The sequence below is a fragment of the Talpa europaea genome, assembly GCF_964194135.1.
Source record: "Talpa europaea genome assembly, chromosome: 12".
In the NCBI taxonomy this organism is placed as follows: Eukaryota; Metazoa; Chordata; class Mammalia; order Eulipotyphla; family Talpidae; genus Talpa; species Talpa europaea.
Window position 1 is genome coordinate 83402746 of NC_140079.1, and position 26569 is coordinate 83429314.

General features: G+C 57.1%; 1 protein-coding gene across 1 annotated transcript; it reads left to right on the forward strand.

Annotated features, from left to right (window-relative positions):
• Window positions 1-9409: 9409 nt before the first annotated feature.
• FSCN1 (fascin actin-bundling protein 1) lies at window positions 9410-17488 on the forward strand (the record flags this gene model as incomplete). The annotated part of the gene is made up of 5 exons (XM_084251044.1): window positions 9410-10241; window positions 16109-16265; window positions 16363-16484; window positions 16697-16864; window positions 17258-17488. The coding sequence occupies 5 exons, from the start codon at window positions 9410-9412 to the stop codon at window positions 17458-17460; spliced, it is 1482 nt and encodes a 493-aa protein (XP_084107170.1). The 3' UTR covers window positions 17461-17488.
• Window positions 17489-26569: the final 9081 nt, after the last annotated feature.

The window sequence follows — 26569 nt, forward strand, 5'->3', positions numbered from 1 at the left end:
ATAAATAAATCTTTAAAAAAAAAAAAAAAGGGCCTTCCTTGTGGCGCAAGGGGTTAAACACTGCACTATGGGGCCTCCCCTGGTGGCGCAGCGGTTGAGCGCTGGGCTGCGAAGCTGCCCGCAGCCTCTGCAGCACCAGTTTGATCCCCAGCCCCGGCCAGGGTCCCACATGGCGCGCAGACCTCTCCTGCCGCCCGCTGCTCCCCTCAACAGTGTACTTCGGTCCTTCTGCCTGCTCTGTTCCCTGCTCTGGCTCTGGTGGGTTCTCTCACCCTCTCACACTTCTGACTGTACCCAGTGCTTGTATAAATAACTGAATAAAAATGTTTAAAACAAAAACAAAAACAAAAAAAACAAAACACTGCACTATGAAGCAATCCGCAGCCTCTGCAGCACGAGTTCAATCCCCACATGGCTCAGCAGACCTCTCCTGACTCGCCTGCTGCTCCTCTCAGCAGTGTATTTTGGTCATTCTGCCTGCTCTGTTCCCCGCTCTGTCTCTAGTGAATCCTCTCACCCCCTGCATCTCTGGCCTATATCCCAGCTCTTGTCTGCATAAATAAATATATATATATATGTTTTTTAAAAAGAATGGACCTGGCCTTTAGGACTTGGCAGGTAGAAGGGACAGGGAAGCACATCGCAGGTAATGGGCACAGAGCAAGGAGCGCGCTGGAGTTGGGGAGCAGCAGCCCTGTGTGGGTGGTGTGTGAATGGGAGGGAGGGGAGAAGGGTGGCCGTGGAGCACTGGGGTCTTGGAGTGGCTCAAGCTGCAGGGGGCATGGTCCAGTTGCATTTTCAGAAGCCCTGACCGCCTGCTGCAGCCCATGGATTGAACGCAACGAGGGCAAAAGTTGAGACAATTGCCCCAGATGAAGGGCTTGTCACATTCCCCCTGAGCCTCAGGAGTCCATCTTAATAGTGCTCAGAACTTGGATTAGTGACAGGCGGGTACCTACTCCTTGCAGCTACCAGTATGTCCTGGAGTTAAGGACATTTACAAGTTGAGTCTATGAAGCTCTGGGAGGCCTGGGTGACCACACCATTTGTAGATGGGGTGAGGCCAGAGAAGGGCCTCCCTGCTGAGGGTTTTTTGGGATTGGTGGAGGGGCAGGGGGAGCCCAAAGGGTGGGCCCAGGCTCTCCGGAGCAGGAGAGGGGTGGTGGCCAGATGGGGGGAGGCTGAGGTCTGGCACCATCCTGTGGCCTCTTCATGGCCAGGGAGTCCAGCCCTGCTCCTGGCAAGGACAACTTGGCAGGAATGTAGCTCTGCCCAGGGTGCTAATGCCCTCTTAATTAGCCAGGCACTTGCCAGCACCCGCTGCCACCACCTCACTTTGCAAAACATACCTTGGCCTTAGAGCTGGACCAGCATCTGCCATACAATGAGTTGGGCGAATGCCCAGGTGAGGCTTCCTGGGATGGCCTGTGGCTATGCACTGAGGCCAAGCCAGGCCCCCCACCCCACAGGCATCCGTATTCAGAAGGATGATGGAAATAGAAACCATTTCTAGGGACGTGTGTTCAGTAACAGAACTGGGCAGCCAGCTTCTGTGCCTTAGCAGCAGCATTCCTGGTCTTCACCCATCCAGACAGCGGCTGTTCCTGAAGGCCCTCCTGCACCTCACAGTTAACTCTGGGGTCTCCCTGCATAGGACAACTCACCCAGTGACCCACGCTCTGGGAATATACAGGTTGGGTTCCTGCCTCCACAGGGTTATAGTTTGGGGGCCAGGAGGAGCAAATCTGATGAGAGCCACAATCTGAGTCCCTGAAACTGCACATCCATCCTTAAAACTGGGCCAGAGGCTGTCAGTTCTGTCCAGGTCTCAGTTTCTCCATGTATAACCTTCTGAAGGCCCTAAAGCAGGAGATTGTCAAGGATGTTTGTGGAGACAGAGTAAGGGGGTGATGGCCTCATCCTGCCCTCCCTGCTCATTTTTTAAAAAGATTTATTTTTATTTATTTATGGATACGAGAGCTGGGGTACAGGCCAGAGGTGCGGGGGGTAAGAGGATTCACCAGAGACAGAGTGGGGAGCAGAACAGGCAGATTTACTGAAATACACTGCTGAGGAGAGCAGCAGGTGAGACAGGAGAGGTCTGCTGCGTCGTGTGGTTAGTTCCCTGGCTGGGGATCAAACTCAGGCTGTAGTGGCTGCTGATACCTTGGTAGTGCTGAGATTTAACCCCTTGCGCCACGAGGGAGGCCCCACTCTCCCTGCCTTTAAGTGACAGTGCTGGGCTGTGGGCCCGGGTGGCATAGCTGTCTGGACTGCCTAGAGAGACACCCTTGAGGGACGTGCGCTGGCCGTACCAGGCTGCCTTGAGGGGCCACAGAGGCAGCAGAGCAGATCAACAAAGAAGCTATTCACAGGCTCTGGCCATGAGGCCAGTCCTGTTTGGGGCTGACATCTGTGCATCTGCAGCACGGAGGGCGCTGCTGGATTCTTGTGCTGGCCTGGGCTGCACTGACCTCCTCTTGAAACAAGGGAACAGGTGAGGAGAGCGGAGACTGGTCCCATCACAGCCTCTCAGTGATGCTGTTAGGACACTCCCAGGATGATGTCACACTGTCCTTTTTCTGATGAACTGAAGCTTCCATGGGGCTGCGACCGGCCTGGATGCTCAGGGGTCCCAAACGCGGTGGCTGGAAGACAGTCAGGACCAAGTGCAGGGCCCAGGCCCAGAAAAGCTGGCAAAGTACTGGGCAGGTGCCAGGTTTCTAGCATCTCACCAGGATCCCAAGAAGCAGAGGAGGTGTGAGGTTGTGAAGATGGGGTGTGACAGGGGAGCCCCACAGGAAGGAGCTGGGAGTATGGGGAAGCCGTGGGCTGGAGACAGGAAAGTTCTCAGCGAGGGAGGAGGGAGCTGTGCAGCCAGCAGGAATGGCCTCGCCTGCTGAGTTTGGTTGGGTTGTTGGCTGGTACTTATAGTCTTAGACCCACTCAAGCCTATTCTCTTGCTCCCTGCTGCAAGGTTTGTTATGCTCTTTTTTGCCCCTCCCTAATATTGATTACTTTTTTGAGTAAAATTTACTCAACATAAATTAACTATTTAAAGTCTGCAATTCTGTAGCATTTAGTGCATTCACTAAGTTGTGCAACCACCACCTCTACCCAAAACATTTTCATCACTCCCAAAGGCAACGTGGACCCATTAAAGTCACACTCTGTTCCCCTGGCAACCACCAAGCTGCTGTTTGGTCATATTTCTTCACCTCTCTGGGGCTCAGTCTCCTCACCTGTGAAATGGGAGCAGCACCTGGCTTGCTGGAAGGTGAAAGGTGATAAGGCCCTCAGCACAATGCCTGGAGACCTTAGGATTGTCAGGGTTCAATGCCTGCCTCCCCCTCACGAACAGGCTACTCTTCCTCAGGGTAGAGACCTGCAAGATGGTTCCCAGGGGTCCTTTTGGGGGCTCTGTGAGAAGTGGGGTGAAGAGGAATCATAAGGTGTGGGAGGCCCCGGCCAGCCCGGCCCAGCCCTAGGCCAGAATGAGAGAGCCCAGCTGTGGGGCGGCAGAGGGGAGGGTCCAGCTAGACCGGGCTGTCATCTGCCCTGCGGTAAAGCTGGAAGTGTCAGGCCGCAAAAGTCCAGTGGGAGTTTGATGATCCTCCACATGGCAACGAGGATGGGGAAGGAGAAATGATGGTGATGGGGGTGGTCACTGGGATAAGTAATCAAGGGAAGCACGATACCGAATAAAAAACAAAAGCCAAAACCAAATAAACATACAAAACCTTCAGAAATAAAGCTATGCATCTTCCTATCTAAATATCTCTCAAAACCTCCTATCTATCTGGCTACCTACCTACCTACCTACCTATCTACCTACCTACATCTCTCTCTCTCTGGCTCGCTATCTAATCTAATACAGAATGTAGAAAGGTCTGTCAGGATGTGGTCCAAACACAATAAAACAGGATACTCATGACAGAACTAAGGCACAGGTGAAGAGAGGTCTTCCCCTTGTTAAGTTTTATTATTGTTAGGAAAACTTTCACAGGGAGAAAACACTGAAGTAGGGACCCCCTGTGCTGTCACCTGCAGGTACAAGAATCATGTTCGAGCTATTCCCCACCTCATTAGCATTTTTATTTTTGGTGTGTTTTCCTAAAACTTTTTATTTAAGGAAATGTTGCAGCATTTTTTTTTTAATAGAGGCATGCTTTATTTATTTGTTTGCTGGTTTGTTTGTTTGTTTGTTTTGTTTATACAAGCACTGGGTACAGTCAGAAGCGTGGGAGGGTGAGAGAATTCACCAGAGCCAGAGCGGGGAGCAGAGCAGGCAGAAGGACCGAAGTACACTGCTGAGGGGAGCAGCAGGCGGCAGGAGAGGTCTGCGCGCCATGTGGGGCCCTCCTCTGGTGGCCGGGGAGCAGCCGGGGATCGAACCGGCGCCGCAGAGGCCGCGGACAGCTTCGCAACCCAGCGCTCAACCGCTGCGCCACCGGGGAGGCCCTGTTGCAGCATTTTTTTAAAAAGATTTATTTTCTTTTTATGCATACAAGAGCTGGGGTACAGGCCAGAGGTGTGGGGGGTGAGAGGATTCATCAGAGACAGAGTGGGGAACAAAACAGGCAGACTGACTGAAATACACTGCTGAGGGGAGCAGCAGGAGAGTCAGGAGAGGTCTGCTGTTGCAGCATTTTTTAATGTAGAAAGCATCACATAGGGATCATATGCTGCTCTGTGTGGAATTTTTTTTTTAAAGATTTGTTTTATTTATTTATGCATACAAGAGCTGGGGTGCAAGCCAGAGATGCAGGGGGAGGGGTTAAGAGGATTCACCAGAGACAAAGTGGGGAGCAGAACAGGCGGATCTACTGAAATAAACTGCTGAGGGGAGCAATGGGTGAGTCAGGAGAGGTCTGCTGCGCCATGTGGGTCAGCTCCCTGGCTGGGGATCGAACTGTGGATAGCCTCATAGTGCTGAGACTTAACCCCCTGCGCCACCAATGAGGCCTCTGTGTGGGATATTTTAAGGCAAATCCACCCCACCCCCGACATCGTTTCACAGGCAGATTTTTCAGGGAGTGTTTCTAATCAATAAAGAACTTTTTGGTGTTTTTACGTAATGACGCTATGCCATCATTGTAGCTACAACTGTGTCTTCCTGAGAAACACTGCAGGTATTATTCTCTTCCCATTTGACAGGTGAGGGGATGGAGACAGAGGAGTGAAGTAACATGTGGAAGGGCTCATGGCAAGTGTGTCAGAGCCGGGGCCCAAGTCAAGGCCAAGGGATGCCAGCGTCCACTCCTTGACTTTCCTGCGGCTGCAAGGTGGGATGTGGTGCACGGCAGGGCGGATGACAGCCCTTCCCGTGGCCTCGTTTCCCTCCCCAGATTAGCCAGGAGGGCACTAGGTGGCCGGCCTGGGAGAGGCCATAGCCAAGCGCCTCTGCTTTCCCAGTGCCATGCCCGCATTCCAGGGCCGCTCAGGTGGCACCTGGGGACCCGTGGAACCCAGGGACATGGCGTCTGTGTCCCCTTCCTTACCCAGAGGGACCTGAGGTGAGGCCCGCAGAGAGGACTGTGTGACTTGCTCAGAGGTGCTGGTGTAACCAAGACCCGGGAGACAGGTGCATGGGTGCATGGAAGGGTGTGGTTTCTGAAAAACTCTTGCTAAACTTCCCTGAGATTTTGTTCCTCTATTGACTTTCTGACAATAATTTTAATGCTAATTTAAAAAAAAAAAGCAATATGTCCCCCTCCTTCTGCCTCATTCAAGGGTCTGTGGTTATGAGACTCAGCATGTGGCAGCTTATCTGATGCACAGGACACCCTCTTTGTTAACAGCTGCTGAGGGCTTGGGGTCCCTCACCCCCAAATCATCACTGAATCTAGAACAAGGTAAATCTAGAACAAGGTAAACAATCTAGAACAAGGTAAACACACACTGACTTTGGACAAAACATCTCATCACCAGAGGCACTGAAATCAAGACTGGACAACCTTCATTTCTTACGTGGTGCATGGGTCACAGGCAAAGAAGAGCAAAAAAAAAAAAAAAAAAAAAAAATGTTGGTTTCTGTTGAGGGTTTCACTGTAGGCAAGGGGTTCTGGCCAAAGCAGGGCAGCAACACCCCACACGTCTACGCAGAGGGCACAGGTTAAATAAACGTGGCACATTCACACAATGGAATATTGCACAGTTATAAAAAAGAACTGAGAAGGTACTTACATACTGAAGGTTAAGATACAAGTTATTTATACACCGAAGTTACTCATCTACTGAAGATGTATCTTCAGTGAAAAAAGGAAGTTTAAAAATATTTTTAAAAATGCAAAAAAAAATGAAAGTGCAGACCCATATTTGCTTGCTTTATACAAAGAAAAGGAAAACACAAGAAGCAAATCTAACAGCCGTTATGGAGGCGGGGGTAGGGGGGGCGGAAAGGGGAGGCGGATGAAAGCCTTTTCACATTTTTTGGATATTTGAGATCCGTGGATGTATTGTCTCTTTGGGGGGGGGGAACCCTAAGTAATACGAATAAAAAGGCTTTAGTTCTATATCTGTTGAAAGTGACCTCAATTCATGCCAGGCTAACCTCAGCTGACCTCTTCCCCCAGCTCCTGATTTCCTCTAACACTTCAGGCTTTATTTTGTTCACTTGACTTGTGGAGCCCAAGGTCCCTTTTCTAAGTTCCCTATCACTCCATTTCATTTCAATTTATTCAACATATAGGCTCAAACTAGGTGCTGCTGGCCCAGCAATCTTAAAGTTCACACAGATGCCACTACTGAACTTGGGGGTGGGGGTGGGTGGGCTCTTGGGGTATTCCTGGGGGCTGGAGGGAGCCTGGCCTGTCTGTCCCCAGGACCAGACTGTCCACGTCCACGTGGAGTAGATCAAGCAGCTGCCTTTCCTGAGCTCTGGTCCCACGCCAGGCTGTCTGGATGCTGGATATGTAGTCACCAACTTGTCCCATTTGCCCACGACTTTCCCGCTTTGAGAACTGAGTCCCACGTTCCAGGCCCTCCTGAGTCTGGTTTATATGTGTCAGCTTCCTCAGTCCTCTCAGCCACTCCCTGGGCAGGGGCTGGCATGGGTCCTTTTTTTGAGATGGGAAAATGGAGAGTGAATTTTGAACCCAGGAAGTCCAACACAAGAGCTCAGGCTGCCAAGGTCACCCGTAGGGACTCCCTAGTCCTTTTACCCATCTAAGGTATTGCAGGAATGGGGGTGGGGGGCCAGCCTGGACTGGCTCCCATCTCTGTGAGGCAGGAGTCCTTAACCCTTAATGCCTCCCTGACCTCCAGGCTGTGCCTCTGCAGGAGGAGGGCTGGGGCCAGGTCAGGGAGCTGCAGACCTGGGAGGGAAGTGGCAGTAGGCTGGTCTCTGCATTCTCTGGCCTGGGCACCCCACCCCCTTCAGTAGATATTTGTGGATATTCAACCCCTTCTCCTGAGCTTACTCAATTGGCCAGAGGTTTGGTGTCTCCCTAACTGGGCACAGTCTTCCTGAGGACTAGAATGGGCCAGGGGCAGAGCCTGAGTTTCACAGCCCCAGGGACTCCAAGACTACCTGGAGATGGGGAATTCCTATCTTTCTGACAAGAGGGGAAACTAAAGTAAGTGAGTTGAGCCTCCCTGGTGGTGTAGGGGTTAAAGATAGCGCTATCAAGCTATCTCCAGCTACTGCAGCTTCAATCCCTGGCCAGGGAGCTGACCCACATGGCACAGCAGACCTCTCCTGTCTCGCCCGCTGCTCCCCTCAGCAGCGTACTTCAGTAGATCTGCCTGTTCTGCTCCCCACTCTCTCTGGTGAACCCTCTCACCCCCCACCTCTGGTTTACACCCCTGTTCTTATATGCATAAATAAAATAATAAATCTTAAAAAAAATAAAGTAAGCGAGCTGCCTAGAGTCACACAGACAGTGAGACTCTGGGTTTCAAGCCTGTTGGATAACCTCAAAATGTGAACATTTTTATTTTTTCCAGCTCAGGGGGTGGGCTTTTTGGGAGGGGGTGCTTTGGGTGTGCTCTGCCTGGGGCTGGGGCCCTGCTCTAAATTCTTTTGAGTGACAACAGTGAGGCAACAACATCTTCCCCAGGAAGATAAACTCCCTGGAGGGGACTGCCTGGAAGCATGGGGGAGGGCACAGCCCAATCAGCTGGGTAGCTAACTGGGTGCCCTCTGCCTTGGGCTGGAGACCTGTGGGCAGCCTGTGGTCATACTGGCATTCCAGGGCCCTCCTTGGCATGTGGGGAATGTCCCAGCAGAGTCCTGGCCTTCAGAATGGCTCAGAAAAGGGAAGAGTTCCTGGGGGGGGGGGGGGTTGTTGAACTGGGAGAAGGGGAAACTGTGCGGAATGTCCCCTTTGGAGGAGGCAGACGGGGAAAGCCTGGTCCTGAGGGATGGGATGAGGGCTGAAACCAGTGTTACCCCTCCTGTGTGTGTGTGTGGGGGGGGGGCGGAGGTGTGTGTCCAGGATTCTAGGAAGTGGGGACTAGGGGTGTAAGCTGCAAGGCACACTGGTCTTGGAGGCTGGGAATTGGCTTCCCCTTCAAGCCTGCTTCCCCCAGCTGCCGCCCCTCTCTGACCCCAGCAGCAAAAGCAACACTCGATTCCTGCCCTGCTCACCCCACTGCTGCCCAGCAGAAGACCCTGTGGTTTCTGCACCACCATGATGGGGACCAAGGTCACCACCACCCCCACCACCAAGGAGACCTATTTCTGCCCGCCAGGCTGGGTCGCCAGGCCACAGGTAGGGGTCTGGCCGGCCTTGGGGACCGTCCTGGGAGGGAGCCCTTGGGACATCACTGCCCCGCCCGCCCGCCCAGGAAGGCCTGTATGGTTTGCATTAGAGTCTGCAGACCCCCCCCAGCTCCTGGCTCCCCCCACCCCTTCACCCTTACGCCCCTTGCAGGGGCTCGCTCTTGGCTCCTTCAAGGTTCTCCTCTAAGCGCAGCTCCTCCGAGGAGCCTCCCGACCCGCCTCCGTGCAGCACCGCCTTGCCCTGCGGTCTTCGCGGTCTCAGTCCCAGCCTCGAGCCGGGCCCGCGCATCCTCCCCCGCAGGCCTGGGGCGGGGGGCCCTGCGGGGCGTCGGCACCGGGCTGAGCCCCCAGGCCGCGGCGGCGCGCGGGGAGAGGCGCCCGACGACGGGGGGCGGGGAGGCCGCAGCCGCCCGCAGCGCCGGCGGGGGAGCCACGCCGCGCCGAGCCGGCGGGCTCCGCGGGGGCGCCCCCTCCCCGCCGAGGCGCCGCGAGGGGAGGGTCGGGGCGGGGCCGGGGCGTGACGTCACCCCGCCTATAAAGGGGCGCGGGCGCCGCGGGCCGGCTTTGTGGAGCGCCGCGGAGGGACGCGCCGGCCCGCAGCCGCCTGACAAAGGACCGGGCGCGCCGCCGGGACCCTCCCCCTCCGCCCGGGCCGCGCCGGGGGCTCCGCCGCGCGCCGCCACCATGACCGCCAACGGCACGGCCGAGGCGGTGCAGATCCAGTTCGGCCTCATCAACTGCGGCAACAAGTACCTGACGGCCGAGGCGTTCGGGTTCAAGGTGAACGCGTCGGCGAGCAGCCTGAAGAAGAAGCAGATCTGGACGCTCGAGCAGCCGCCCGATGAGGCGGGCAGCGCGGCCGTGTGCCTGCGCAGCCACCTGGGCCGCTACCTGGCGGCGGACAAGGACGGCAACGTGACCTGCGAGCGCGAGGCGCCCGGCGCCGACTGCCGCTTCCTCATCGTGGCGCACGACGACGGCCGCTGGTCGCTGCAGTCCGAGGCGCACCGGCGCTACTTCGGCGGCACCGAGGACCGCCTGTCGTGCTTCGCGCAGACCGTGTCGCCCGCCGAGAAGTGGAGCGTGCACATCGCCATGCACCCGCAGGTCAACATCTACAGCCTGACCCGCAAGCGCTACGCGCACCTGAGCGCCAAGCCCGCCGACGAGATCGCGGTGGACCGCGACGTGCCCTGGGGCGTCGACTCGCTCATCACCCTGGCCTTCCAGGACCAGCGCTACAGCGTGCAGACCGCCGACCACCGCTTCCTGCGCCACGACGGGCGCCTGGTGGCGCGCCCCGAGCCCGCCACCGGCTACACGCTGGAGTTCCGCTCCGGCAAGGTGGCCTTCCGCGACTGCGAGGGCCGCTACCTGGCGCCGTCCGGGCCCAGCGGCACGCTCAAGGCCGGCAAGGCCACCAAGGTGGGCAAGGATGAGCTCTTCGCGCTGGAGCAGAGCTGCGCCCAGGTCGTGCTGCAAGCCGCCAACGAGAGGAACGTGTCCACGCGCCAGGGTGAGTGGGACGCCGCCCCCCGCCCCCCGCCCCCCGGTGGGTGCACAAAGCGCACCCCACCCGGCCCCCTCCAGCCTCCCGCCATTGCGCCCTCGGCGCCGCGGCAATCCGGAGTGGGGCCCGGTGCGCCCCCGCTGGGCTCGCGGCCCTCCCCACCCGCCAGGGACGTGCGCTCTGCCTCGGAGGAGGGGGCGGGGGTGGGCTTTGCCCTTTCTTGGTGTCCGGCACTGCACACCCCCGGCCAGCGTCGGGATGGGGGCCCCCCTAGGCCTCGTGGTGTCCACCCTGTGTGCCACCGTCCGAACCCCTCGCCCCGTCTGGGTGCTCTCGACGCGCACCAGCCCCGCGGATGGACTTAGCACAGCCGTGGGGGTGGGGTGCCCTTCCCCCGTGTACTCGCGCCCCTCCCCCCGTCTGCAGGCCTTTAACTCCAGGGCGGAGGCGAGGGTCGTCCACAGGGCAGGCCGCGCCCCTGCTCCCAGGGACCACAATTCTTGACCTCCCCTTTGATCTTCTCGGGTGCGCGCCCACCTCCCAGCCTCTAGGCCTGTCTTCTGTCCTCTCTGCGGAAGGGGTCAGTCTCTGCTGAAGGGGGCACCCCGAGTGTCTGCCCGTCTCCGTCAGCCCCGCCTCTCGTGTCTGCCCCGCGCTCTAGGCCGCGGCCTTTGTGAACAGGGGGGCGGGCTCCTCGGCAGGGCCCTCCCTCGCCCCCTTTGTCCTGCTCAGTCTCTGGATGGGAAAACCAGATGCGGCGGGATGGGGGCGGGGAGGGGCTTTCAGCGGGTCCCCCCGCCGCCCTGGGCCCGGTGCCCGGGTCCCGAGCCTCTCCAGGAGGCGGCCTCCCTCCCTGCGCCCGGACCCCGGGACGGCGTGGCGGGGGGGCGGCTGGCCAGGCACCCCGCCCTGCGCCCGCCGCGTGTCTCCGGGCGGCTGAATGTCGCCGGCGGGCGTCCGGGGGCGGCCTCCGCGCGAGCCGGGAGCCCCCCCGCACGGCCCCCTCGAAAGCCCCCTCCCCTCGAGTGAACCCATCCCAAGGCTCCCGCCTGAACAATTGGCTGCAGCTCGTTGTGTCCCCTTCGGGGCCTCCCGCTGGCCTGGCCATTTCCTACCGGCCTGCGCGCCAGAAACGAGCCCCCTCCCTTTTCCTTCTTAGATTCCGCTTCCCCCTCGCCCCCGCGGATTCTCTTCTGGTGTCCGCGCCCCTACTTTGGGAAGGAGATTGATTCCTTGCAGCCAGACGCCTGGTGGAGGGGCATGTGGGGGTCTTGTTCTCCTGGACGGGCGGTTGGACCCCAGCCTTGCTGGATGGGAGCCCAGTCAGTGGCCCCCTCCCTTGGAGGGAGACTCCCCCTCCTGAATGTGCTCTGTGAAGAGGCTGGAGGCGCCGGGGCAGCGGCGGTGGAAGGCTGGGCGGGATGATGCCTGCTTGCCGACGGAGGTGGCCATGTCACTTCATTTCTACAGATGAGCTTGGTTTAGGCCCAGAGAGGTGGAGCCATTAGCCCAAGGTCACAGAGCAAGAAACCAGCACGCAAAACTGTGTTTCTTTGACTCCAGAATAGCTCTTACCTGGACCCCCTGAGGCCTCCCAGCCCCAGGAGCACAGTGGACCTCCCCTTTCTGGTCTCACACAGTGCTGGGTGGGGCAAGACTCCCCACCTGTTCAGCAAACAATGACATGCTGAGACCTGAGTAATGAACAAATGGGTATGTATCCCTCTGCAGGGGCTTAAGGTCACCTCGTTGGAACATGATCAGCCTCTCAGAGATGTGGAGCAAAGGCCTGAGGACCAAGAAGTATGTCAGAGCCTGAGATTAGATGGGGATGGTCCTTTTAGAGGAGAACACTTAAGCTGACCTGCAGGAAGAATAGAACTGGAAGGTAGTGCATTTCAGGTGCGGGAGTGGTATTGCAGGCAGAGGGCAGAGCTTCTACAAAGGTCCTGAGGCAGAAAGGTGCATAAAACCCAGGGTGATTGGAAAGAAACCTGTTGGTAGATGGGACTGCAATGACCAGCTGGGCCATGGGAACCTTGATGGACGTTCAGCAGCTTGATGGTTGCTAGGTGGAATCTAGCACCTTCCCTGGGGAAGATGTAGCAGAAGCAGATGGCCCTGGCCCTAGCCCTTGGGCCTAGGAAGGAGCAGAGAGAGCCTGAGGGTGTTTTTGGCAGCCACTGGTGAGCCGGGACAGTGGCTGTCCCCTCTCTAGTAATGCTCACGGGGAGTATCGTGCTGTGATTCAGGCTGTGGGGCAGGAGGGGCTGGAAATTGGGCCAGGAAAGGTGTCGGCTTTACAGGGACATGGACCTGGGGAAGAGACTCTGGGGGCTGAGATTGTTGGCTTCAGACCTTGGGGTCCTTGACTTGTTATGTTAGCTGACCCCAGGGTTTCCAGCTGGGATGGAGGGTGACTATGGGACCTGGAGCCAGCCTAGGATGGGGGGTGGGGGGTGTGTCTGCAGAGTCCATTTTGGGCAGGTCTGCGTGGCAAGGAGGAAGCAGGCAGCTGTGCTTTCCACACATGTTGGGAAATGCCAGCCAGAAAGGAAGAAGGAGGACCCTGGGCTTAGCTGACTGGGGGATGTGAATCATCCCTGCAGGCCCACACAGGCCAGGCCTGGTGGGGGCAGGGTCTCCCTGCTGAATCTGCAGCCTGCTCCAGTCTCATTTTCTCCATCTGTAAAGGCCTGGCCTAAAGGTCTGCCCTGGACAGCCTTTCTACCAGCTTTATTTCTGGCCATTCTAGCTTCCAGCGAATGGTGTCCTGGTGCCTGAGAGGCAGTATGATGAGGCAGATGGCATGTGTCCATCCCAGGTCCTGGGATGTGGTGTAGCTGTGCCCACTTCAAAGGTGAGGATATGACATGGGCAGGGATGGAGGATGCAGGGCCTCCTAGTGAGCAGCACTTCATGACTGGGGTCTGCTTCTTAGGAGCCTCACGTGCTCTGGGCTCCAGCCAGTCCCCAGCCAGTCCCCCACCATGTTGCCCACGTGGTGTCGTGGCTGCCTTGCATCTAGTCAGCTGTACCCTGGGGACTCAGGAAGGGCCCTGCCCCAGTCACTCAGAGGTGAGGCTGACTTCCTGAGGGAAGGGCTGGCCAGGCTGGGTTTTGAAGGCTGTGTTAAGAGTTCTCTGGATGAGGCATGTATTTCAGGCCTGAGGAATGACTTGTACAAGGATGGAGGAAGGATTTGAAGTGGTCAGATGGTGGTGAGTACTGACTGGAAAGAAGAAAGTGGATGAGATGAGGCCACAGATGCTCCCAGGCCCACTCCCCTACACTGAAGTTTGTGGTGGGGAACGTCCCTCTTGAACAAGACAGGGGTATTTGGGAACCATGGGGGTGGGTGGGGGGTGGAGAGCATATTGGTGGGGGGAGTGTCCCATGTGAGCCATCATAGAGAACAGCTCAGAGACTGGAGTCAGGGAGAGCCAGGGTGGGGCTCTCACTAGGCTCTCTGTGGGGGGTCAGGAGATACGTCCATCCATGGACTCTGTAGAGCCCCCGCGTCTCCTGCCTTCCAGATCTCCTGAGAGCTGTGACTCAGGTTTTCTGTGCTGCTGTTGATGAAAAGAAAAATCCCGAAGAAAACCCTGTTCCCATAGTAACGTAGCTCTAATTAGAGACTCCAAGGCCAAGCGGGGCCTCTCCTCTCTGGGCAGGGCCTTGGAGCCAAGAAGGGCCCCGCTGGATTCGGGGTGGGGAGGGAAGACCAGAAGACCCTGTCACCCTAAATACTTCCAGCCTCCTAGAAAAATGGAGAGACTGAGCTCTTTGGGCAGGCAGAGGGAAACTGAGGCTGGATGAGGCAAAGGCACTTGTTCAGGGGTACCTCACTGGCTGGTCTGGTCCTTTCCACCAAATCAGTTCCAGGACTAGACTCAGTCAGGTGGCTGGGGTCTGAGTTACTGAGCAGATGGTGGCAGTTGTGTGCCCTGGGCAAGCAGTGACCCCTGCAGAGCCTCCCTTTGTTCCTCCGTGGGAGGACATTTTGGAAATAAGTGCCTGGAGCTGCTGTGGGGACACAGGACCACCACAGGCTGCCCCTGGTTAAGTGTTAAGTAGCCAAGTCTCTTGCATCCAGGAGCCATTGATTGGGCGGGAACCTCATCTTCCTGGACCTGCCCTCAGGTGGGCTGCAAGGCTGTGCTGTCTCAGGTGAGCTGGTAAAGCAGCTTGTAAACCTGCAAGGTGTGTTCAGATGAGCCCTCAGAACCCCAGGCCCTCAGAACCCCAGGGCAAGACTGTGCTGGAGACATGACCCTTATCCCAAGTCCTTCTCTGCTCCCCTTTCTGGGCAGCCTCTTTTGTCTCTTTTGCTGTTGGGTGGACCCAGAGGGCCTTTTTGTCTCGTGTGTTCCCTCCTCCCCATCGGCCTGTCCACCAGGCATTGCGTGGGTGCTATCATGAGAGCAGGTGCTCACGGGGTGGGTCTCCATAGAGCAGGAGGGCGGCACCTCTGCAACCGGCGGGTGTGCTGGGCGTGGCCTGAGCAGTTACAGGTGTGGCCTTAGTCCAATTTTTGGTGGCGGCTCAGATGTCCAGCAGACCTAGCCCCTGCCTCACCCAGGGCTTCTCTGGGGATGTCAGATGGCTGACATTGAGGCTAGGGGTGTTCAGGGGACCTGAGGTTGAACCCAAGGGCCTGGGCCTCCCACAGAGGCCCTACTCCATAGAGAGTGGGTGGGTGTGGCAGGAGGCTCCTTCCTATACCTTCCTTCCTGAGAGTCACCTGGACCCCTTACTTTATCCCGGGGTGACCCCCACTGTGCCCTATCTGTCCTGGGATTATTCTGGGATTACTTCTGGAGGCGCCGCCTCTCTACATGGTGCTGATGTGGGGTTGGGGGGTGATTGGGTCAGGCCAGGGCTAATGCTGAGATGGGTAGAGTGAGGCCCCTGGAGGCATGCTTGCCTGCCCGCCTCAACTCTGAAGTGCCATCTCTTGCTCCCCACATGGTCCCTGCTCCATGGGGGTGTCAAGGCCCAAATGGTGACATGCGTGCAAGCCTGGACACTGGCAGCCAGCCTTGCTGCTGTGGTTCTGGGAATTGGGGTGCTCGGAGAGCGTGAATTTGCTGTGTGGGAAGCAAAGATCCCGTTTGCAGCATTTAGCTGGAGGAGTCAGCACAGATGGGCACTGCTGCTTCCCCGGGGCCGGGCGGCTGGGCGTGGGCTGTTGTGCGGGCGCACACCTTGGAGGCCCCTCGGGTCACACCGGCGGTGTTCTGGGGGGGGGTGAGATCTGTGTCACTGCATCTCTTTATGCTTTGATGAGTTTTCTAAATGTTCTGAGAGGAACATGTGTTATGTCTCACTCTTTTAACTTTTACATGAAGACAGAAGCAGGAAGGACGATGAGCCCCCACATACCGACTCCCCCAGATTAGATATTCTGCTGTGGCAGCTCCATCTGTCCCTTTATTGTTTGGGGGTATATTTAAAGCAAATCCCTGGCATCAGGGCATTTCATCTCCAGATACTTCGGTCTGTAGCTCTAAAAAAAATGAGGCCGTTTTCTTACATAAGCACGTGATTCGCAATAATTAAACCTGAATACCTGATCCCAGGCCGGTAGGGAGGCCTCCTCCTGACTCAAGAGCGCCTCTTCGCACTTGGTATGTGCGAGGTACACGTCTGTCGTCAGAGGTCCTGTGAAAATGGACGAAGCTGGCCCTGGTCTTTGGCCGGCCCTGACCCTGGGTCCTGGCTTCTGCCCTCTGGGGTCAGTCAGGGCCCAAGGGTCCCGGCGGGGCCGAGGGGTTTCTGTAGCCCCGTGTGTTGTGTGCAAGTGCAAGGCTGTGGGTCCCCCAGGACGGAGTTCCATTGGGGTCCTGGTGCAACTGAAGGCTCTCCCGCAGGTATGGACCTGTCGGCCAATCAGGACGAAGAGACCGACCAGGAAACTTTCCAGCTGGAGATTGACCGCGACACCAAAAAGTGCGCCTTCCGCACCCACACGGGCAAGTACTGGACGCTGACAGCCACCGGGGGCGTACAGTCCACCGCCTCCACCAAGTGAGTGTCACTGCTGCCTCCCCCACCCCACCCCGGGCCCTCCCTGTGGGGCTCGGACCTGGGGGAGCCCCACCTGACCCTGTCCTGCCACCCCCAGGAACGCCAGCTGCTTCTTTGACATCGAATGGCGTGATCGGCGAATCAACCTGCGCGCATCCAACGGCAAGTTTGTGACAGCGAAGAAGAACGGGCAGCTGGCCGCCTCGGTGGAGACAGCAGGTAGCTGCCGATGGGTGCCCTGAGCCCAGTGCCCTCAGGGTCTAATCAGGACTTGGCCCTGGGTTGGGCATCCCCTTCAACTAACCCCGCCCCAGTCTCGCCCTAAGGCTGACGTGCTGTGTGACCCCAGGTTCCTGCTCTCCCCCTCTGAGCCACAGCCTGAGCATCCCAGCCCCCTGAGGCTTACTGCCCCTTCCCTCCTCCTGGGACAGGGGACTCAGAGCTCTTCCTCATGAAGCTGATCAACCGCCCCATCATTGTGTTCCGTGGGGAGCACGGCTTCATTGGCTGCCGCAAGGTCACGGGCACCCTGGATGCCAACCGCTCCAGCTACGACGTCTTCCAGCTGGAGTTCAGCGATGGCGCCTACAATATCAAAGGCAGGTTCTCCTCAGGGTAGTCGCTGGGTGGGGCTGCCTGGGCCCGGCACCAGTGCTGGGGTGCAGGAGTGGACTCTCCCTGTGACTTGGTTTAGGCCGTTTCAGGCCTAAGAGGGTAGATGTCCTGTGACCACCTAGGATTTGGGGCTGGGGCAACACCTCCCACTCTTGTCTATACAGAGGGGAGACTTCCCTGGAGCAGGGAGCAGAGAGGGTGGGAGGGGGAGGTGACACACCTGAGTTATGGGACTGAAGTCCTGAGCAGGGGTCCCCATCAGGGATGGGTGGGAGGCCTGGGTGGACATAATCACAGACCCCACCCTCTTTGGGGTGCCATGAGTGAGGATGGGGGGCCAGGCCCTGAGTGGGGCCTGACAGGGACTCTGCCCCCAGACTCCACGGGCAAGTACTGGACAGTGGGCAGCGACTCCTCGGTCACCAGCAGCAGCGACACCCCCGTAGACTTCTTCTTCGAGTTCTGTGACTACAACAAGGTGGCCATCAAGGCGGGCGGCCGCTACCTGAAGGGAGACCACGCGGGGGTCCTGAAGGCCTGTGCCGACACCATCGACCCCGCCTCTCTGTGGGAGTACTAGGCCACCCCCTGCCCGCCCCGCCCAGACCCCTGCCAACTCTCTTCCCGTGGCCCTGTCTTGGAGGGCAGGCCCCTTGCCTCTCAAACTGGAAACCCAGAGACCCGCTGCCCCATGTGGATGTCCCCGGGCGGGTCCACGGCTATGGCCGCTCCGTGGCTGGATTTCAGTCCCTCTCTTCTCTGCCATGGGCGAGGCTGGCACCTCTTTCTTCTGACCTCAGACAACTCTGAGCCTTATTTCCCCAGATGTGGCTGAGAAGTGGGGACCCAGAGGCTTGCCCGACCCCTGGGCGTGGTAGGGTGTGTAACTGGAATTTCTTGCCCCTCCAGAGGGCCTCTCCTCCTACTTCCCAGGACCTGGGCACTTGCCCCAAGCCTGTGGGTGCCACCCCCTGCTGCACTATCCCTGTGGCAGGAGGAAAGCCTCAGGATGGGGCTGAAACTGGAGTGTGCCCGCCACCACTTGCCCCCTTTGCACGGAGCAGGCCTGCCCGCCACACGCCCTGTGGTTTAGGGCCCTAGTCCTGTCTCTTCTTTCACCCTGGCCTGACTGGAAGCAGAAAATGACCAAATCAGTATTTTTTTTTTTTTTTTTTAATGAAATGCTATTGCTGGAGGGACCTGGGCATGCAAACCTGTTTTGTAGCCGTGAATGGTCTTCCAGGGGTCTGGGACGTGGGGTGGTCACAGGACATACTCCTGGTGAACCTCTGCCCACTTACGGTGGGGCAGGCAGGGTGCCTTCTGAGTCTAGAACCTGCCCTCCTCTCTCCCTGCCAGGGGTTCTCACTGGCCCCCCTCCGCCCCCTGCCCAGGGTCCCAGGCCAGGGTCCCCCAGGTGGTGCTAGGCCCCTCACCATCTCAGCCAGAGCCCCAGGGGGATCGGTGCTCCTCACCCCACTGGATTCCTCGGGTCTCCGGGCGGGATGAAGCCTACCCTCAGCCTGGAGCCTGGGGGCAGCCACCCAGCCCTGGTTCTCAGCTCCCAGACCTACCCCCCCCCCGGGTTCCCCCACCTCCAGTTGTCTCTGCCATGCATCTCACTCTGGGTGTCTTGGTCTTATATTTTTTTGTAAGTGTCATTTGTATAACTAAACGCCCATGATAGTAGCTTCAGACTGGAAAGAGCAAAATAAAACAATGCGTCTGCAGCCCCAAGGCCCGCCTGTGTGTGTCCTGGGGATGAGGGTGGGTGGGGAGTGATAGGTGAGATGGGTGGTAGGGAAGCAGGGACACCTGGGGGCTCCCACGACTGGGCAGAGCAGCCTGGGCACCTCCAGGGATGGAGGAGGGCATCCAAGAGGGTGAGCTCTTCGTCTCAGAGGTCTGCCCGGGACTAGTGACCCCAGCACGGTAGTGGGAGCTTGTAGTGAGGACGTGACTGAATCTGTGGCTCACAATACCCCTCTCACACTATTTGTGAGGCCTGGAGCCAGGAGCGCAGGTGTGTCAGCCGCTGTAACCACGTACCTGCACGCCTGGAAGGTAGCAGTGGAGCCGGTGGACTGAACTTCCTCCAGCCTTTGCAGCTGCACTGTGTGGGGAACTTGGGTCCGGGGCTCCGGGCTGACCCCTCCTCCTCCTGTTCTGGGCACCTGGAGAGGACAGGCCCAGGTGGAAGGCTCATCTTGGCTGGACTAAGCTTAGGCAGCGGGGAGGAGCTGCCTGGAGCGAATCAGGCGGTAGGCCCAGCCCTGGGTGGGCGGGAGGAGGCATGTCTCCATCTGGCTGACCAGTGGCTACCAGGGTGAACCCGGGCCCTGAGCTCGCCCCAGGCTCCGCGTGTGGCCCGTGCTGGGCCCCCGGAGCGGCAGGGCTGGGCAGGGCCCTATGCAGTATCTCATTTAATCCAGGGCCTCCGGGGGGGGCTTTGTGCACATTTTACAGAGGAGACAGGTTCAGCCTTATGGGCGTGGGGTGCTGCGGGGGGCGGGGACGGGGTGCCTCGCGGTTTGGTGGCCCAACAAGCGGGCAGAGATTGAGGGTGGGCGTGGGGGCGCCTCGCCTGGGGGCAGCTGGGTCCGGGCCGCGCAGGAGCTCAGCGGAAGTGCTGATTGGCTGCCGATGACGAAACTGGGATCCCGGCCCTGTGATTGGTGGTCCCTGGGGGCGGGAGTCTCGAGATGGACAAGAGCAGATGGCGCCGCAAACGGATGTGCCCGCCAGGGGGTCCTGGCGGCCGGGCTCCCCCCTCCCCCACTGTAAAGCCAGGCTGGAAGCCAGGAAAGGCGCAGTGACGTAGAAGGAACAGATGACGAATCCTCCCGAGCCAAACTCAGACCATGAAAAGGGGTGGGGGGAGGGCTTGCCGGTGGTTCCAGGGCGGGCCCTGCGCTGTTGCAGAGCCCACCAGCTGATGCGGGTGCCTGTACCGCCTCGGGTGGGGGCGTTTGTCCCATCCAGACCACGGAGCAGGCGGTCCTGAAAGACCCATGTCATGGCCCTGCTGCCTCCCAGAAGGATCCAGTCCTTCTGCAAAACTGGGCAGCTACCATGTGGCTGCAGTGCGTGTGGGTGGGGTGGGGTGGGGGTGCTGGGCTCCTGTCCCGAGAGGCAGTCTGGTGGGGGCAGGGCACTGGCATTGGGTCTCAGATCAAGTGTGGGTGTGGGCAGAGGTGGCTGCTTGTTCTCAGACCCAGAGGGAGGCAACCAGGCACCTTCAGACGGTGGCCAACTCTCTGGGGCTGCATGTGGGGCTGCGTGTGGGGCCCACCAGGGTTCCCCACTTCTGGTCTTTTTGGACAGGTCACACCTGCTCCAGGGCCTCCAGGGCTCTGCTTCTAGAGCAATGGGTGCCTCAGCTGTCCCCCATTCACAAAGACCCGGCCCGGCACTTCACCCTGCACACACAGTTTGTGTACAGGCATGGGTGTGTGCCGTGCATGTTTGCACACATGCACATGTATTCCCGAGCACACGGAGACACAAGTGCACACACGCACACACACCAGCTCCCAGGAATGGGATTGCTCTGCGCCTGCCCTGGCTCAGCACACAGTGCCGCGTCCTCTGTACCCCTGGACTCTCACACCCCTCAGTTGTCCCCAACCCTGATCCCGCAGCTCCTCACCCCCAGCTGGGTCAGGGGCACAGCTCAGAGGGTGGGTTCCCCTAAAACCTGCCATGGAGAGGGAGTACACGTCCAGCCCCCCATTGGTGAGATGGGAAACCCCAGCCCAGAGGTACATGGGCAGGGGCGCCTGCAGTGTTCCAGCTTACGCATAAGGGTTAATTGTGAGCTCTGAGGGTCATGACTGAAGGAAAAATATTCAATTAAACTTGTAAGCAAGAAGACATGAGGGAAGGCTGAGCCACCTCCCTTTCCACAGGTCTGTCCTGTCAGGTGCAGCTTTGGTGCGAAGTTGGGGACAGCCTGCGGCCCTGGCCAGCATGTGGTCAAGCGGAAAGGGCGTCTTAGGGCCTAACCCTGGTCCTGGGCCATCTCTCATCTGTCTCCTGGGATCTCACAGACCTGAGCCCTCGGGTGTCTGGTTGGGATGGCACCCCTAGCCCTGCTGGGGGGCTGTGGAGCTGTTGCTAGCTCCAGGAGGACTGGGCTGGGTTCCTCTCAGGGTGAGGCTTCTGAGCTTCCCAGTGTGTCTCCACAGGATACCCCTCCCTCCGGGTGCCTTGCCCTCTCCAGCTCAGACTCCTCCTCTATTCAATTCTGAGAAGACCTCTGTGGAGAACACCCCAGACCTGGGTGAACCCACTTCCTCCAGGGCCAGGTCACCCTCTGCCAAAATTGGGAGGGATGCGTGATGAGCTCCAATGACTTTGGGGGTTGATCACTCACAGCGAAGCGTAAGATAGGTGAGGCTGCAAAAGGATTCGTCTGTTTTAACTCCTGACCTCAGTTTCCCCAGTTGAGCAATGGGAAGTTGGGGTGCTGGCCTTCCTGGGCAGTGGACAGCAAAATTGTTCTGTGGGGGTGGAGTAGGGAACAGACACCCTCAGGGCAGAGAGAGGAGAAGGGAACAGATGGATCTCCCAGGCAGAAGGAGGGGCCCAGGGGTGGGGTGGGCTGAACATCTGGCCTGAGCCCCTTAGTGGGGCACCTGGACCCACCCAGGAGGAGGCTGATCCCCCAGGTTGTGTGAGCAATGAAGACAGAAGCTGCGCTCTCCTCCTCCCTGTGACCCATGCCTGACCCCTGAAGGCAGGGGCAAGCCCACCTTCTGAGAATCCCAGAGAGTGCCAGGAACCCCAGGCAGAGGCTCTGAAAGAGCTGCGGCTACTGTATAATATTGTTGTTATTACTTTAAGAAATTATGATAAATACAGGGCCTCCCTGGCGGCGCAGGGGTTAAAGACAGCGCTATTAAGCCACCACCAGCCACTGAGCATGAGTTGACTGGGCCAGGGAGAAACCCACATGGCACAGCAGACCTCGCCTGTCTTGACCGCTGCTCCCCTCAGCAGTGTGTTTCAGTGGATCTGCCTGTTCTGCTCCTCATTCTCCCTGGTGAATCCTCTCAACCCCCGCACCTCTGGTCTGCACCCCAGTGCTTGTATGCAAAAATAAATAAATCTTTAAAAAAAAGAAATTATGATAAATACAGAGGGTGTAAGGTCAGAGTGTGCCCAAATTATGGAAAGGACTTGGCAACTCAACCCCAGCGCTTCCCTGCCTACCACCCTGAACAGTTTCTTATATCTTCCAGAAAATTTTATTTTCCACTTCATAAGGACTATATAGCCCTTACTGTGTGCCAGGTACTAAGCCTTTATTAACTCATCCAGTCCTCATGACGGGCAGAATTCATCCTCCTCCCCACTTGCATGCTGAGGTATTAACCCCAATACCTCAGAATGGGACTGAATCTAGAGACTTAAAGAGGTAATTAAGATAAAATGAGGTCATGTGGAGGAGACCCCAATATATTTTGATTGGGGTCCTTATTAGGACACAGACACCCACGGAAGATGATCCTGTGAGGACATGGGGTAACATACCAAACAGAGAGGCCTCAGAGACCCCAGCCTGGACCACACCTGGACCTCCAGCCCCCAGCTCCGGGGGAAGTCTATTGTCTGTGGTGCTTTGTTATGGCTGCCCAAGGGGCTGCTGCATCCTTGCAACAAAAGCCCATGTGGTCCATAGTTTCCTGATTCCCTTTTATGGTTGCAGAAATGGAGGCTCACAGTTTAAGTAACTTGCTCAAGATCAGACGTCCAGTTTCTGGTGCAGCTGGGATTTATAGATAAAGACACGACTGGTATTGAGGGGATAGTGGGCGTGCCCACATGGCTGCCAGTTATTCAGCTATTGACAAGAGTCCTGTTGTATTTGCTTTATCTTTTTTTTTTTAAAGTTTGTCTTTTATTCTTTTTCCTTTTTAAAATATATTTATTTTTATTTATGCATACAAGAACTGGGGCAGGCCAGAGGGGCAGGGGTGAGAGGATTCACCAGAGACAGAGTGGGGAGCAGAACAGGCAGATCTACTGAAATACACTGCCGAGGGGAGCAGCGGGTGAGACAGGAGAGGTCGGCTGCCCTCTCTGGGTCAGCTCCCTGGCCAGGGATCCAACTCATGCTGCAGTGGGTGGCAATAGCTTGATAGCGCTGAGACTTAACCCCTGAGCCACCAGGGAGGCCCTGTATTTGCTTCATTCATTATCTTAATGAATCAATTTTTAGTTGGGTAAAATACACATAACAGAATTGACCACCTTAACCACTTTTAAGGGTTCAGTTCGATAATGTTGTTATACCCGTGTGGTTGGGCAGCTGTTACCACGGTCCATTTCTAACACGCTGCATCTTCCCAAACTGAACCTCATTAATCACTAGCACCTGCTCCCTGTCCTGACACCCCTTCCCCCACTGTTCTACGTTGTGTTTCTGTGAAACTGACTCCTCTAGGACCTCACGTAAGTCCGATCATCCAGTATTTGTCTTTTTGTGTCTGGCTCATTTCGCTCAGCATAATGTTCTCAAGCTTCATCCACATTTAAGTACCTGTCAGAATCACCTCCTTTTTAAGGCTGCCTAATATTCCACTGTGTGGGCAGACTGCACTTTGTTTATTCATTAACCATGATGGACCTTGGGTTGCTTCCTCCTGTAGCCACTGTGAATAATGCTTCTATGAACACTAGTGTACAAATATTTCTTCAAGACTGCTTTTAATTCTTTGGCATGTATGCCCAGAAGTAGAATTGCTAGATTTAAATTTTAACATTTTGATGAACTACTGTTTTCCACAGCAGCTGCACCATTTTCCATTCCCACCAACAAAGCATGGGGGATTCATTTTATTTTTTTACACACAGGATCATAGCACCTCCTCATCTGCTCCTTCAGTTGTCACCTAACAATTGAGAGTTTCCTTGTCTGCACACACAGACCTCACTCTGTGTTCTCGAGCCCAACTTTACCCATCCCCCGCTCATGGACTTCATCTTGTTTCTGGTTTGTGGAGAACAGAGGGCCAAAGATAGCACGGCGCCCACGTTCTGGAATGGGGACACGGAGGGGTGCTGCTTTGTTGGCGAAAATGTCTCAGCTCTTCAAGACCAGTCGCTCTGAACAAGGTAGCAACTGGACCATCTCCTGCCAATCTGGGGCCCAGTGAACTGCTACCCACCCGGGAGGACTAACATGCATTTCCCACGGACCTGGGGTTAGGAAAGGGGACTTGAGCGCTGGATGATGCAAGGGGAGAGGCTCTTTGTGGGTAGAAAGGTGGGCAGGAAGACCCCATGACCCCAACAAGCTGGATTCTTAGCTTCCGGCAAAATGGGAAGTGTGGGCACAGAAGCCTGCACTGAACTGAAAAGAGGTTCTTTTTTAAGGTGCTGCTCGGGTCAGCCACCAGCAACCTTGACAGTCATCCGTACTGACTCCCAGAGGGGGTTCAGAGGGTTCAAAGCCTGGTTCTAGGCGCTGGCCTTCACCTGCTAGCTGACTTCAGTTCATAGACAACAGAAAGTCGCTGCAGGCAGACAGGCGTTTGATCCAGAGCGAGGAGCGTGTGCTAGCACGTAAGGCTGGGGGCAGGCTCCGGGCTGGGCCTCCAGGAGTAAGCCTGGAATAATCCCGGGACAGGCAGGCCAGGGGGCTGCTGTCTCTGGTGATGCCAGGGCCTCAGCGGAAGGACGGAGGGCCGGGTCTGGAAGGACTAGAGATCTTCCTCGTACATCTTGCACTGATGCCGACTGGCGGGGGGGCTTTCCAGTCGCCGCGGAGCTTCTGCATGTGGGTGAGTTGAGTCTCCTCACAGCTGCTGCTGGGTCTCAGGGAAACCAGGAGCGTGGCGCTTCCTGGGAGTTTGCCCGAGTCGCCTCTGCTGTGTCCTATTGCTTGGGGCCGTTACAGAGCTGCAGCTTCAGAGCAAAGTCATGTGTGGGGTCCCTGCGGACAGCAGGGGGCAGAGGGAGGTGAGAGAGGGACACAGGCCAGAGCCCCGAGGAGATGCCTCAGCTCAGGGAGCCCAAGCGGGAAGAGCTGCAAAGGAGGTAAGAGTCGACCAGGCGCCCTGTCAGACAGACACCCCCGAGAAGAGTGGTTAAACCCAAGGTGCCCATTAAGTGCCCTCTGGATCCCTGCTGTCCTCATTCTAACCCACAGAGACTAGCACCGGGGTGAAGGTACACCCCGACCAGCTCCAGGCGCCACGGGACGCTCGGCCGTTGCTCCCCTGACCAGGACTGAGTCGTGTGTCATGGCCCCAGGGAGGTGGTCTTCACTCGAGGGGGCGAGGGGGCCGGCTGCAGCTCTGGCTTGTGGAGGAGGGAGGTGGATCAGAGTCACCTGCAGCTGCTGCCATGGCGACTAGAGGCAGGAAGTCTCCTCTGAAAGTCCCTGGGCTTTCCTGAAAGCATCCAGCAGTGTTTGGATAAGGGGTGGCAAGGGGAGAAAGATCTGGGCCTGGAGCTGCGGGAGCAGAGGGGGGGCGGGCGGGGGGGGGGGTGGTAAGAGGAAGGAGCAGGGCCCAGGTGCAGCTGTGCTTGCGGAAGGCTCTTCTCCCTCTGCTGCCAAGGCTTGTGGGAGCTGTTTGTCTCCATGGAAGCTCAGAGCTGAGGGCTGGCCAGAGCCTAAGGACCCCCCCTGAGGGCCAGCTCCCTCGTTCCAGATGGAAGCCGGCCTCGGAGAGGGGCACGTGCCTGGGACCTGCGTGCCTGCAGAGCCCAGGAAGCGTCCAGGGGGAATGTGGCAGCTTAAGCTGCCGAGCTCTCCCATCTCCAGGGCCAGCCCCAGAGTGGGCAGAAGTGACCCTGCGTCTGCTCCATACCCCTCACAAGAGGGTTTAAACTGACACCGTCTACCGCAAAGCCGAGCCAGGCCAGTGATTTCTGGACTGTTTTAGCCAAAAATGTGATAATGGAGAGGAAGCAACGGGAGGAACAGGTTCTCTGTTCTCCACTCCATCCTGATCAAGAGCTCTAAGACAGGGCCTCCCCTGGTGGCGCAGGCGGTTGAGCGCCGCGCTGTGAGACTGTCCACAGCCTCTGCAGTGCCGGTTCGATCCCAGCTGGATGGCGAGGGTCCCACATGGCCCAGCAGACCTCTCCTGTCTCGCCCGCTGCTCCCTCAGCAGTGTATTTCGTCGGCCTGCCTGTTTTGCTCCCCACTGTATCTCTGGTGAATCCTCTCACCCTCCCGCGAATCTGGCCTGTACCCGGGTTCTTGCATAAATAAATAAATAAATAAATAAATACATCTTAAAAAAAAAAAAAAAAAGAAAAGCTCTAAGACATGTGCTCTCCCCACCTGGGTCAGTAGGAGAAAGGGCCAGTGGCCAGGCAGGATAACTGTAACTGTGCGTGTCTTCAGAAATATGCTCCAAAAGTTCAAAGAAAAGGGTAACACAGTCTATGGCAGAAAGTTGGAAAAGAGGAACTAATGGAAAATTAATTCAGAAGTGCCTTCCCAGACCTAGCAAGTGCTCAAGATAGGATGAAAACCTGCTTAATCTGGTTTACTGGTTTTGGTGAGCAGTATGTATACCAGAGGGAGACACACACTCAAAGAAAATACATAAAAATATGTCAGTGTTTACCTTTGGGTAACAAAACATTTTGACTTTGGAGTTTCTTATTTTAAACATGAATTTTCTTTCACAGAAACACTGATTTTTAAAAAAAATTTTTGAAGAATATTA